This window comes from Oryzias latipes, chromosome 21 (assembly GCF_053564925.1).
Source record: "Oryzias latipes strain Hd-rR chromosome 21, Olatipes_Hd-rR_3.1".
NCBI lineage: Eukaryota > Metazoa > Chordata > Actinopteri > Beloniformes > Adrianichthyidae > Oryzias > Oryzias latipes.
In genome coordinates, this window is record NC_136257.1 from 28,827,797 (window position 1) to 28,841,497 (window position 13,701).

Genomic DNA, 13,701 nt, shown 5'->3' on the forward strand with positions numbered 1-13,701 from the left:
ATTCTTTTTCTTACTCAAAAATAGAGCTACTTGTGATTACACATACAAGATGTGATACATTGAATCCATTAAATGTGAAGTTTGGCATAAAGAGTTTGATTTATTATTTGAAAAGGAGAAAGGAAACAAATTAATTTAGTCACACCTACTTTTTTTTTCATCATAATCCAATTCATAATTTCGAGTTAATGTTACTTTTGTATGTTTGCTATTGACTGCTAGTAAATTGCCTGTCCGTTCCAAAGTGTTCATTTAAAATCCAACTTCTGGGAATCCTTGTGAATAATTTGAAAACAAATGGAAAAGAAATAAAAAAAATCTATTAAATCCAAAAGTTTTATCATTTCAATTCCAACCATGAAATCCCCCTAAAGATCCTCTACATAGTGCATAGTTGGAAGATTGTTGAACATTAGGATCAGGTTAAAGTAAATAATTTCAAGGTCATCCCACAGATGACCCACTTTTGCTCCTTGAAGTGTGATTTAGTTTCTGTTTTTGGCCTCAAAAGTCATCATTACATTTATTACGGCAGAAAATAACTCACGCCTCTCTTTTTATGAGATGAACTGTGTCACAAGCAGTCGCACATCAAACTCCCATCCTGACAGGAAACAGTCTGATCTCTGATCATCTGATACTTTATACACCAGGGCTCTCACACTGACATGTGCTCCACTGAGCTGTAGAGAGTGTGAAAACAGAGAAACAAGCTCAAAGAGGCCCCTCCATCATCCACTTCCCGTCTGGGCTATCAGGCTGAGAAAAGTGTCATGAAACATTATCTCTGTGAAAATACAAGGATACTAAAGTTCTGGAAAAGAAATGGGAGTTCTTTGAAGCAAGTATTTGATCATTACTCCTTGCTCTGAAGGCCATCCTTCAGTCTGTTCCTTAAATATGTTTCAAGTTTAATACTTTTTCTTAAAGGATGTTTTAAAATAAACAGGGGAGTTGTGGAATGCACAGCTGCAGAACCAAGATGGACTGGCATTTGTCCGTTTCTGTGGATCTTCCTATCTGTGCTTGTTCTTTATGCCTTGTTTGGGATGCATTATTTGGATTCCAGCCGCACATTTAATGTATTCCTCTGAGCCAGATCTAGAGCTATGGATCATTTTAAATTCTGTTACATTTGTAAATATCCATGCAAAGAATAATCGAATAATCTTCAAAGAAACCTGAGCATTTTGGAAGCGAAAACTTTGCTGGTCTTGTTTGGAAAGTAGAAAACTTGCCCATTTACATATGAAAAAGAAGTTAGTTTTGTTGTTGTCCTGGTTATTAGACTGCCCTCAACACTAATCTTCGTGTGATAGGAAGGTCTGAGAAGTGGATTTGTTTGCGGTAAACCTCAGTAGAGAAGCCATAGCCAAACTGACCACAAACAACCCACACAGACCCATCATCTTTATGTCTGAGTGGGTTGTGTGCTGGCACAGAAAAGACGTGATGTGAGGGAACAGAGTGCAGAAAGGCTGACGTTAAACTTGGCACCTGCACCATTCTGAGCAGTTTCAAAAGTTGATTATGCAACAGATGCTGTAACAATGAGTTTAATGAAAATATGTCCATTTCACTTATATTGTCTTGCATACAAACACTTCAACCTAAAGTAAAAACCTAAATTGCATTAACAAGGAAGGAGAACTGTTAACTGTTGTTAAAGTAAAATATGTCCAACACAAGAGGCCGTCAGCTCTCATCTGCCTGCCCAGCTGTTGGACAGGACAAGTTAAAAAAAAAAAAAAAAAAACACAAGGAAGGAGAACTGCAAAATGTATAGTCTTTCAAGCACAGTTTTTATTAAGGATCCTGATAACATGATGGTGTCTTTATTCCTGTTATTAGTGTTCTGCATGAGGTTCTATTAAGCCACAAAAAGCAGGAAGGTGTTAAAGACCCACTCCAATCATCTTTTGATCTACTTTCAAAGTGTCCCCAGTGGTCTTTCAATTATGATTAAGCAGTTTTTAGCCAAAAATCAACAAATGTGTGTTGGTTTCTTGGACATAGTTTCTGCAGAGCGGCAGGAGTTCATTAGAAATTCACCTCCGATTTGTGGGTGAGGCTGTTGCCATGAAGCAATCCCTTCCCATTGCTGAGAGCTCTCTGTTTACGTGCTCTTCCGCTAGCTTACAGCCCCTGACACCCCCCAACCTAACATTACCAGTGCAACAAAAATGGCGAGCAATGTTGGAGCTATCCAGCCGTACATTTTTGGGCTAAATTCCAGCTCCAACAAAGAAAACAAAGATTTAAATGTGGATATGGTCATCAGCAAGTGGATACATCAAAATGGAGCAGAGCAGAGAGCTTGTGGCCCATCCAGCTTATTTACTAGGTCACAAAAACAAACTTTTTCCAACTGCATTTTGTCGTGTGCTCCTGATTCACGATTTGAATCAAGGAACATTCAAAATGCAATTTTGAGATTAATTTACTTTATACATGTCCTTCATCAAAAGAAAATGCCACAAGAACATGTTTAAAACACTTTGGACAGGACCAGTCTAAAGCAGGGCACATAGTCACTCACACATGCACACCTAGGTACATTTTAAAATAACCAATCAACCTGTCAAACATATCTTTGGATTATGGGAGGAAGCTGGAGTGCCCGGAGAAAACCCTCGCACGCATTGGGAGAATGCAAACTTTACACAGAAAGATCCCAGCCGGGATTCGAACCAGTTCTTTGTCGCTGTGAGGCAGCCCCTTTAATGCAGTTGATACTTATTTCCTCCACTGAATCTGCTTGATCTTGTCCAGGCTGTCCAAGACAATTTTGGATTAAATGTGCAGTCCGGGCAAGTTTGGGCTTTTTTGCCAGCAAGATGGCAGTAAACCATCATTCAGATGTTTTCTCAGCAGTCTGATTATTTTTAAATCCCATAAATACTAAAATAAGACGGAGAGTTTTTATGAAGATATCTTTCTAGAAAACCTCTGCGATGCCTGAATCCCCAAAGGTCAGGGACATGCAGTCCTGTCTCCTGGCTCAGAATCTACATCTGTTTATAAAGTCATTACACTTAGTATAGCAGCTGTTGCAAATAAATCCATGCTTTATTGCAAATTTTAAACATTTTCCTTTTGGAGCATGGTGTTACGTCAGAACAGAGAATCATCATGTTTTCCCAGAACGCTTTGTCTGTTTAAGAGAAATGCTGCTTGTTCCAAGTCAAGCCCAGTGTTTTATGTCTCATCATAACTTAAATCTGTGAATAAAACTGAGAGCAGAACAGATGACAGGAAGTAAAGCATAGTCGTTGCTTTAGAGCTGCACTGTAAACAACAAGCCTGGCTAGCCAAAGCAAACCGGATCTTAGGAAGTGTTCCTGCACATGCTCATTGTTTCATGTCACAGTGTTGTCTGACAGCTCCTATAACACAGACAGGACGGAAAAATCTGCTCAATTGAGAAAACTTTCCTGAATAATCAAAAGTATGTAGTTCTTTATTTAAAAATTGGAAACATGTCCATCTGGTAGAGCATTCCATTTTCAAGTGTTTAGACTGGGACATGATCCAGATTATTGTTTAACTGGACTGTAGGTGCCGGATTTATGATGGCAGTCTGCTGGACACCATACTCTGGTTGTTGGTGGTCTGGATTATTTTGACGTATGGATTGCGTTTATGCCATAAAAAGCATTCCAGAATATAATCCTTCATCTTCCAATATTTATTAATCATATTTAGTTGAGTCTATAGGAGGAAAACAGTAAAGATGATTAAATTCAACCATTTTTGAGAAAAAGGGAAATGGGCAAATGGTCTGAAATTTAGTTCTCCCCGTTTTTGAAAATTTTAAAAATAATTCATGCCTGAAGAACACTCAAATTAATTTACAATTGGGGAAGTTTAGCTGTTGCATTGTTGTTGTCGTTCACCTTTATTTAACCAGGATATTCCCATTGAAATTATACACCTCTTCTACAAGAGAGTCCTGGATAAGGGGCAACCAAAATTGGTTTCAAATACATTAAATCGTTGAGACAATAAAACATTGAAACAAGACATTAAAGCCTAAAATACTGATGCATTGGGAAAATAATGCAAAACAAGTAAACATACAGTCTTATACTGCCCCAACTACATCTTTGAACTTCATAAAAAGGTACATACACACCGTCTGCAGTGTCTTAAACATGCATTCAGCTCCTGGTGTTCACACCGGACAGGCAAAAAACAAAACAAAAAAAGGGAGGGGCTTGTCCTTTAGGTTTTTTTGCTTTGTTTTGTTTACTAGCGCATGTCTGCCACCTCAAGTGGGATGAGGTTTGATGACAAATGTTGACTCAGTAAAAATCCCAGAAATCCTGCTCCAGGTTTTTTTTTTTTTCACAGCTCTATTGCGATATATGCAAGACTTGGTGTCATAGATTTCTGGCCAGGCAGAAAAAGCGAGATTATTAGTTTCTCCTTTGTGATCATGTTTTCAATGGTTGGCACCTCCATGTTTTGAAAAGGATGTTACCTAGACGTCACTACCAAATCTGTGTCCCTCGGTCACAGTTCAGCGTTTCCGTGATTTACAATGCGCGATCAATGACCCGCTTTGTACGTAAAAAACATGCTTAGGACTGCGAGAGTTCTTCACAAAGAAGCCCAAATTTTGAGTTAATGCATTTACATAGACTTTTCATTGGAACTGGCCACTTTCTCGCTAGTCAACACAGCTGGTGAAGGTATTGGAAGCATTTGCATGACCGGTGTGAAAGCAGCATTAAATCAACATTTGGGGAAAATGTGTTAAAGCTGTTATGTTTCAATTAGTTTAGATAGAAAAAAAACATCCAAGGATTGTCACCAGCCTATGGAAAATATTCCAAAGACTAAACTTCTTTTTTTTTTTTTTTGGAACTGAGTAAATACATTTTTGGTAGTTACAGCAATTTAACACTCAAAATCCTTGGGGTTTGAAGGGTAATCTTTAATTTGGCTGCACATGATTTGTTTTTTAGGGCGTAGCCAGAAAAATGGAAAAGGTGTTTCAGTCAAACAGTGGGTTATTATACTCATGTGTGGAGAAAACAGGATACTGCAGCTCAGTCCCATTGTCTTGTGTTGGAACGGTCATTGACTATTTTCAGCTTGTAAACTGTAAATTTGAATTGATGGTGCATTTCTCTGTGAAGTGTAATGGCTTTTATGGGAGCGCGTCCTTTGTATATCTGTCCGGGGATGACGCAGTCTATTGTCTGAGTTTAGGAATTCCACCTCTGTGTGGAAAAAGGTCATGTCGTGACTGTTGTACATCCTTACTTCTTTGGAAAAGTTTTCCAGCCTGTTGAGGATTGTTGGTCTGGACATACACGGTTCAAAATAAAGCTTGGATTAGGGTTGAAAAAAAAAGCCTGTTAGAAGTGGGGTTCTTGTATGAGGTCTAAATGAAACCTTTGACAGTGTCTTGGTTCCATCTAACATTTTGGCCACTGAAGCACTCAGATCCTCCACAAAGACATTCGGCCTTGTGCATTCCATAAGTGAGAGGAAGAGAGTCTTTTTGTTGGGGATGGGGGGACCATTAAGGACAACATTGTAAAAGGATGTCTTTGTGTTTGTCAATGCAACCTTTGTCAGTGAGGCTGTTGGGATCGGCTGCAAAACCGAGGAAGGGGAAAATATAATGTCCTTTTATTTCTCCACTTTGCTGTCAATATCTGCAGGCTAAAGTATTAATTTATTTTTTTACACAAAGAAAAGAGGGTATCTGGATATTTGCTGCCCAGGCAGGTCATGGTATGGGTGTGTAGGATGTAGGCAGACGCAAAACGGCGATAAACCAGCGAGAAGGAGCGTCCCGCTGACGTCTTTGGTTTACTAACAAAGCCCAACTGAAGGCTGGTGGCTGGCCTTGTCACCCCTCACCTTCTAGTTGATAAAACAAACGTTCCATTTGTGCTTTTAATTAGCGTTCACTGTCAGGCAAAACATTTTGAACTGTGCCCTGGAATTGAAATGAAAACAATGCAGAAGGACTTGTGCAGTCATAAAATATCTTATTCAAACAAATGTTTGAATCAGCAAATAAAAGAAATAAATCTTCTCATTTCGTCCTACATCCAGCCATTTTACATTGCGTTTATAATGGAGTATTTGGTATTAAAACCTGTTTTTTCAAGCTGCCAACACAAATCCAAGCTTTGCATCTGATGCAACTTTACGTCTGGATATAATGCTGAGCCTCAAACTGCAGCAGCACGCATGGCAGATGTGTGTGTGAGTGAAGCCCTTAGACACACTTATCTAGTCTGAGTCTGACCAAACCCCACATCCGATGACAACTGCTCATCTATTTTGTTGTAGATCATGATATTTCATTATAGACATGCACTTTAATAGCAAAGATAGATAACAAAAAATGAAAATACAAATTTCCAAAAGAAAGTGAGAAGTCAAAGCCTCCATGCCCTAGACCAGTTTATTATGACACCCATGTCTACACATCCTCATGCATAGACACTCATTGGGTTGCATTTAAATCTTAGACCCCTATACGCCCTGATGATGGAGGACATGCATTAAGAAAAAAATGTTTTAATTGAATGTTTGAGTATTTATCGCTGTGAACAAGGAGCAGACGGAAAAATTGCCATGTGAAAATGAGCTTTTTGGTGACATAGAAAATATGCTATGGGGAGGGGGAGGGGAAGGGGGGGGGGGTTGATCCACAACCACAGCCACAACTGACTTTGGCATAATCATAATTAAAGGACCACTGGGAATGTTTTCAGAATAGATCAAAAGATGATCGCAGTGGGACTGGAAGTAGACAAGAATCCAGAGAGATTGTACTCACCTGTGGCCTGTAGACCAGGTTTCTAGGGTCTGCCAAATGGCCTCTGCTTTGCTTCTGAAGGCCAACTGATAAAAAAAAAAATCCCTAGCTTAAGCCTTAAGTATGATCTTGACAGACACATTAACTGTGCAGTTCTTATCATGTCTGAAGAGTTGTTTGTGTCTGAAGGTTGTTTGCCCAGACTTTAGAACCATATGTTGAGGTTTATGATATCACACTCTGTCATAAATTTGTGGAAACCCCAACGACAGCAGACCAGAGAGAGGCTGACTGATGGGGGCTTAATGAAAAAAATAGAGAAATGTCAACAAGACAAAATAAAATGAGGTAAAAGAGCATAAAAAGTCAGAATCCATTGGCTCATATGAAATTACTGAACGAACTGACAAACTCAGGTGCAGGAGTGGAGGTTAATTGATATCAGGTGTGAGCAAAGTAGTTACAGACCGTCACAGCTGTAATAGATATAGATAATCTAAAACAGATCAAATACTGGAGCCCAGTAACTAAGGAATATAACAAATAAAAAGAAGAAACTGGTAATAATGTTGATAAAATGTCCAATTTCTGATTCCCATAGAAGAAGTTTCTAATGTGACAGCAGAAAGAATTTAACATAAACCTTAAAAACCTACATATTTTAGGCTTAAATTTACTTCTAAATATGTATATTTTTATCCTTGTGTAAAGTTGATTCATGTACCTGACAATAAATGGGCTCCTGTTGAGATGAGTGAGGATCCAACAAAATTCAACAAGTTTTAGTGTTTCATTAGTCCCGTGGTTTTTTTTGTGTGTTTTTTTTTTCTTTGCTTCACACTTTCAAGTTTTACTGCGCCGTTTTCTTAACTGAAAACCTGTTTTTTCCACTTTAAACAGAACATTTCTTCTGTGAATTGTCAGCTTTGATGGTAAAGGTCAAAAATCTGCAGGGTGGGTGGTAACGGCGTTGAGAAAACAGTCCCACATGCTTCTGCTACAAATGAGACACTGTGCATGTACAACACTGGACATGAATGATCTTGTGTCTTTCTTAAAGGAATGTGTTTAATTTGTTTTTGTTTGTTTTTTATCCAAAGTGAACTAAAATCCTTTCTGGAAACGGACGTTTCCCTTGTCTTTGAACTTACAAAAACACAGAAAAGGTTTCCGCTCATAACAGTTGAAGCTTCAAACCAAAGCTATAAATTTATTTTACAACCTTGAGGTAAATAAACTTAAAAATGCCACAAAAGTGTAAATGCTCAGCTGTTTTTTCCAACCACAGTTGGTTACTTTTTTTCCAAAAAAAAGTTCAATTGGTAGAAACCAGACATGTTGTTAACCATATTTTAAGTCTCAAGATATCTGAGCCTAAAAAAGGACTTTGAGATGAAAAAAGTGCGTACAGTGTTTACACAGTAAACAAATATAGGATGAATTTTTTCGGACACAGACTCCTTTCTGTCTTCATTAAGGACGGCGGTTATTTCAGGGAGCTCAGGGTCTTGACTCCTCTGACCTTTGGTCTGCTGTGACAGCATTCTTGGATCGGTTTGTGTCTGTGCTAACCCCATGTGCTCTGTCTGTGTGTGGACTTGTGTGTGTGTTACATCTAACACAGATCAGCCTGTGACGCTGGGTGGTTTGGGAAGGAATGCAGACTTCTAAAGAGAAATTGTTCCTCACTTTGTGACTGTCTTTCTCAACCACAAATGTGTCCAAAGTGTCTGGTTTTGTATCACGGAAGCCACATCAGTGCATCAAGCTAACAAGTGCAGAGAGTGATGCAACTGGAGCCGCTGCCTCCATCCATATGTGTGTTTACCCGCGACAAGCACAGCTGTTCGCACCGAGAGGACAGGACGGTTCCCCCCTCAGCGGACTGCACATTTCACAGCCGTGTTTATGAAGATAAACCTAATGCTCCGAACATCTTGACTCTGATCTCTGTGATGCCGCGCTAATCCTGGTTATGTCTGCTTTGTGTCTGACAGGGCGGGAAGAAGCACAGCGGCCCCTGCGGAGGAAGAGACTGCAGTGGAGGCTGCAAATGTTTCCCAGAGAAGGGAGGCCGGGTAAGTCCCCCACTGTAGATACCCTTTCATACTTATCCATTCAGTGTTGGGTAACTTTTGGAGTACAGTGTATAAGTAGGACCCTGCTAATAAGTTCCTACAGGTTGATATTATACCTGACTTAAGCTGAGGTGGATTGAAGGTTTGATTCCCAGTGAGTGCTTTTCCATTTGCATTTGTTTGTCATCCCTGCGAAAACACAAAATCACACTTTTGACTGATCATTTAAAGGTTTTCAATCCAAAGATTATTATATGTCCCATTATGTTTCTCTCTTTTTCAACAGTTTTCTCCACAGTGGATAACTGAGCCCTTTCAGATAAAAGTATAAAGAAAAAATTTATACTTCAGCACTAAAACCGAAAAAATCTTAAGTCTGTGTCAAATACAAACATGATTTATGAAGATTAATTTTGAAAAATAAATTTTAACGCAACCAGGAGCAAGATAAAATTGATCAACAGTAACAACCTACAAAAAAAATGACTAAAGAAAATAACTAAATTTAAGATAATAACAAAATGATTAAAAAACATTTTTTAACATATAAGATAAAAAAGCTTTTAGTATTTTTCTGGACTAAAACATAACCAAAAGCAAAAAAAAAATGGTTTCATGTGACAGTTGTTTCTGTGTTTTTGATACACTTCTTTAAATGTAAACTAGTAAAGAAAGTTCGACCATAAGGTTAAGCAATGCTAATGATCTGAATCATTATTTCCCAGTCCTGGTCCTCAGGGAACACAAAATTCATATTTTGAATCCTTTCCTGCTCAAACACACCTGCCTTTGATGGCTGTCATTTTCAGCCCTCTGCAGAGCTTGATTATAAACTGAATCAGTTATGCATAAGGAGGGTAACATAGAAATCGTGCAGGACAAAGGTCCCCAAAGACCAAGATTGGGAAACACTGTTCTAGATCAATGGATGTTGTTGTTTTTTTTTATCTCTGTAGTCCTGTGAAAACAGACTGACATGAGTTGTCTCCTCATTGTCAAAAACTTAAAATGAAAACAATTCACAAACTATTATGTACCACTTTTGTTTTCCTGCTTTACAAAATTATCAACACCAATCATAGCAGTGAAATGTCCCATCATGCTCCACGTGTGCTCCCTCCTGTGGGTGATGAAAGTATTACATCGCCGAACTCTTAGATTTACTTTGTTCTGACAAGGCGTGTAAGACATTTTGAAGTCAGCTGCTTAAAGAAATATTTTCTCAGTTTTTTAAGGCCAAAGTGATCAAATTCACGTCATTAATCTGTGCAAAAGTGGAGGTCAGACTGGAGGATGGTTCTAACAAGTGGAAGACCAAGCGGAGGAGAGGTGCAGATAATAGAGCTGCTTTCAAATCGGAGACGCTCACAGACTAAACATGCTGAGATAACCGTGAGGTCATTCGTGATTAAAGGCTTTGTTTGGATTTAGACACGTGCTGGCATTATTCAACTGAGTTAGACTTCCTTAAATTGTCATGACCTCAGAAAACACTTTCTGCCTTTTGACCGCCTCTGTCTGCGCATTAACATGGGATAAATCAAATCATCGGAGCACTGGGTAGTATGATGTGATTACTTCACAAAATGTCAAGTGAAGTATCTAATTGTTTTGTTGAATTTGGATCCAAAATCACTGAAGCTGAAGTATTTCCAGACATCTTGAAGTTTTTTGTTAAATCTCATCATTTGGTATGATTTCACACCAAATGGCATCTTACGATGAACCCTGAACTCCTGTACTTGTCGAGGCAAATGGGGAAGTCAGCTTTCTGACTAACCAAAGCTTTGTTGGTTCAGAACAGAGGCACAGCAGCAAATCAGTAACACAAAGCAACGCAAAGAGGAGAGTCAAAGTGTTTTTAGAGGAATTCCAGACCTCATCTCAACACATTTCAGCTACATCCACCCATCTTCAGAATCCGCTGAATCCCCTTTGGGGGTCACAGGGTTGCTGGAGCCAATCCTGGCTACTGTTGGGTAAAGGTGGGGTGCACCCTGAACACGTTGCTAGTCTGTTGCAGGGCCACACACTCACAAACACTTTCACATGCACACCAGCATGTAGGGACACCAAGCAATCTATGTAATATGTTTTTGGCCAAAATGTTTGAAGCCAGAGTGCCCGGAGAAAATCCACGCACGCACGAGGAAAACATGCAAACTCAACAAAGAAAGGTTTCTGCTGGGAATCTAGTCAGGGCCTTTCTCGCTGTGAGCCAAGAGTGCTAACCACTACACCACAGTGCAGCCCCACAGTTCAAGTCAGTTTAGGTTAAAACCAGCCAAGTGTGTCTCCAGGTGCTACACAGAGAAATTGAGGAAAACCCATCCATCCATCCATTTTCTTAACCCGCTATATATACGGAGTACCAGCTACTGTTGGGCAAATGCGGGGTACACTCCGGACAGGACGTCAGTCTGTCACAAGGCACACAATCACTCCAACATGCACACTTAGGGACACTTTTGAATAATCAATCAACCTATGAATCATGTTTGTGGGAGGAAGCCAGGGTAACCGCATGCACTCTTTTGAAAATGCTAACTCCACACAGAGAAGTCCCAGCTGGGACTCGAACCAAGGACCTTCTCACTGTGAGGAGACAGCAAAAAAGAAAACATCAAAGCCAAAAATCCAAAAACACGGCACTGAATATTTTCTGGAAAAACGCAAAAGGGTTTTAGTCAATAATGGTGAGGAAATCTGCCTCTAAGAGAGAAAAAACCTTTATCAGAATCTGAATCCACTCAATAAACTAATACCTAAATCATGAAAAACAGTGTAGCAAACCTTAGAACATCAAAAGAGAGGGGTAGATATAGGTCTAACAGAATTGCTTTAACATAATCCAGATTCATTTAACTCTAGAAGTTATTTTATTTCTTGGAGACACATAGTTTTGTTCATATATTTGCTTAAAATGTTGAGCTTTCCAAGGTTTAAAGTTATTTAGGGGTAGTTTCCCACAGTTACATCACTTTTTTCTCACAAAAGTCTTCAGTTTAACCTTTTTAAATTATTTTTTTCTGACTCACTAAGGGAAATAGCCCTTTAACCTTTTAGCGTGCTCGGAAAGATTCCCGTAATGACAGAATGGTTCATAAATTGCCGAAATGATTTTGGTCAAATGACAGTCACTGATCTATTTAGGTCTCAGAAGTGCCACAAACCATCACAGGAACTTCACTGCCTAAATGCTTCATTATGTCTCCACAGATTTATGTTGCATGTCTGAAAAGAAGTAACTTATCTAGATGAAAAAAAATCATCCAGTTTGTGTCTGGAATGATAGAACAAAGCTATGAGACACAGGAATAATGAGGCCTAAAAACGTGAAAAAGTCCTCTTCAAGCTTAGATGGAGAGTGTTTTACAGCAGCTAAAGCGGAGGTCTGACCTCTGGAGTGCACACATGCATACAGGAAACCCACGGAGAGGGAGGAAGATCTGTGTTTTACGTTATAGAGGAGGCGAAATGTCATCAGCAGGCGCTCTTTGCTGTTTTTCTCTGTCATTTAAAAAAAAATAGAAAAAAGGTAAATCACTCTCTGACCAAGTGTTGACGGCCGCACAGACAAAAAGGAGGCAGTATTAATCCATGAAAACAAAGGAACGGTTGCAACTTATTAACTGTACAAACATTTCTGTGCTGCTTAGCTCATAAAAGTCTCTTTTGCAGTTATTTTCAGCTGAATTTGCACAGCAGCTGATTTGTCTATAGGTTTTGTCATTTACTGATGCCCAGTTATATTTTATATTTGGTGTGAATTTTTCAGATATCCTGTAAATATCCTACCCTATCTTTTATTTTATTTTACCTTTAACCTTATGACATTCAGAGCGAACGGCAAAGTAAGCATCTCATTGTACAGGGAAACCCGTTTCCTTACTGCACATATGACAATAAACCCCTTTGAATCCTTTCCGAAATGTAAAAGTTTTTACCTGAAACTGTTGCTCATCGAATATAAATTGAATAGTTTTTGAACATTTGCCTGTCCAGCATACCATTTGAACTCAACACAATGTTTCTTCCAGTTCATGAAAGCGTTGGAAACCAGGATCCTCACAGTTTATCCATTCCTCTCCTCTCCTCTCCGTCATGTTTCTTTTGTTTCCACTCGTCTTTCCCAGCGGAGAGCAGTGATCCTGAGCAGCTGTCGGGATTCTGTGCAGCTGCAGGGATAAGGCGGAAGTTGTTAATGGGCCGCTGATTAACATTTAGCAGATAAAAAACAAAGAAATATCCTCTGGGATGTGGTGGAGATTCACCACAAGTTTATGAAGCAATAACATCCCTCAGTTAAATCTGTTGCCTGCCCTACCCCCCCCCCCCCCCCCCCTTAGAGGATTGCTTAGCTGAAGCTTGAAGATGATGGAGGATAAAAAGCCTTTTATGTTAAATATTGAAGGACAAGAAACAAACTGGGGGGGGGTTTGTAAAAATTGGAACCCAACAAAGTCCAGAAACAGCTACCAAGATTGTTAGAAGTCTTTTAAAGAGACAGAAAGGCACAAAAGAGGCTGAAAGAGGAACAAAGATGGTATGGAAGGGAAGAACTATGTTAATTTCATGTGCTTTCTGCTTTGGAAAAAAGAACAGAGGATTTGGCAGGGTGAGGCTTTGCTGCTGGCCTGCAGAACAAATTTTCCCATCTGCATGCCTCCAAAGCCCTTTTTGTTCCTCTGCATCATTAGCGGATTGAATTCATAGGATCGGCTGTAAAAAAAAAAAAAACTGGGGAAAACACCGTAAAAAAATGAAGCACAGAGAATCAGGCATATAAAACCTCTGAAGTAGTCAACAAGGCTGGAGTTTGCTGCTGGAAAACAT

General features: G+C 39.3%; 1 protein-coding gene across 2 annotated transcripts in view; it reads left to right on the forward strand.

The window, feature by feature from the left end:
• Positions 1-13,701, forward strand: part of col4a2 (collagen, type IV, alpha 2) — an 81,997-nt gene that overhangs the window by 28,198 nt on the left and 40,098 nt on the right. For both annotated transcript variants that reach the window (XM_011489939.4, XM_011489940.4), the window contains exon 4: positions 8,785-8,865. In XM_011489939.4, the coding sequence (XP_011488241.1) occupies positions 8,785-8,865 (81 nt within the window). The remainder of the gene's footprint in view (positions 1-8,784; positions 8,866-13,701) is intronic.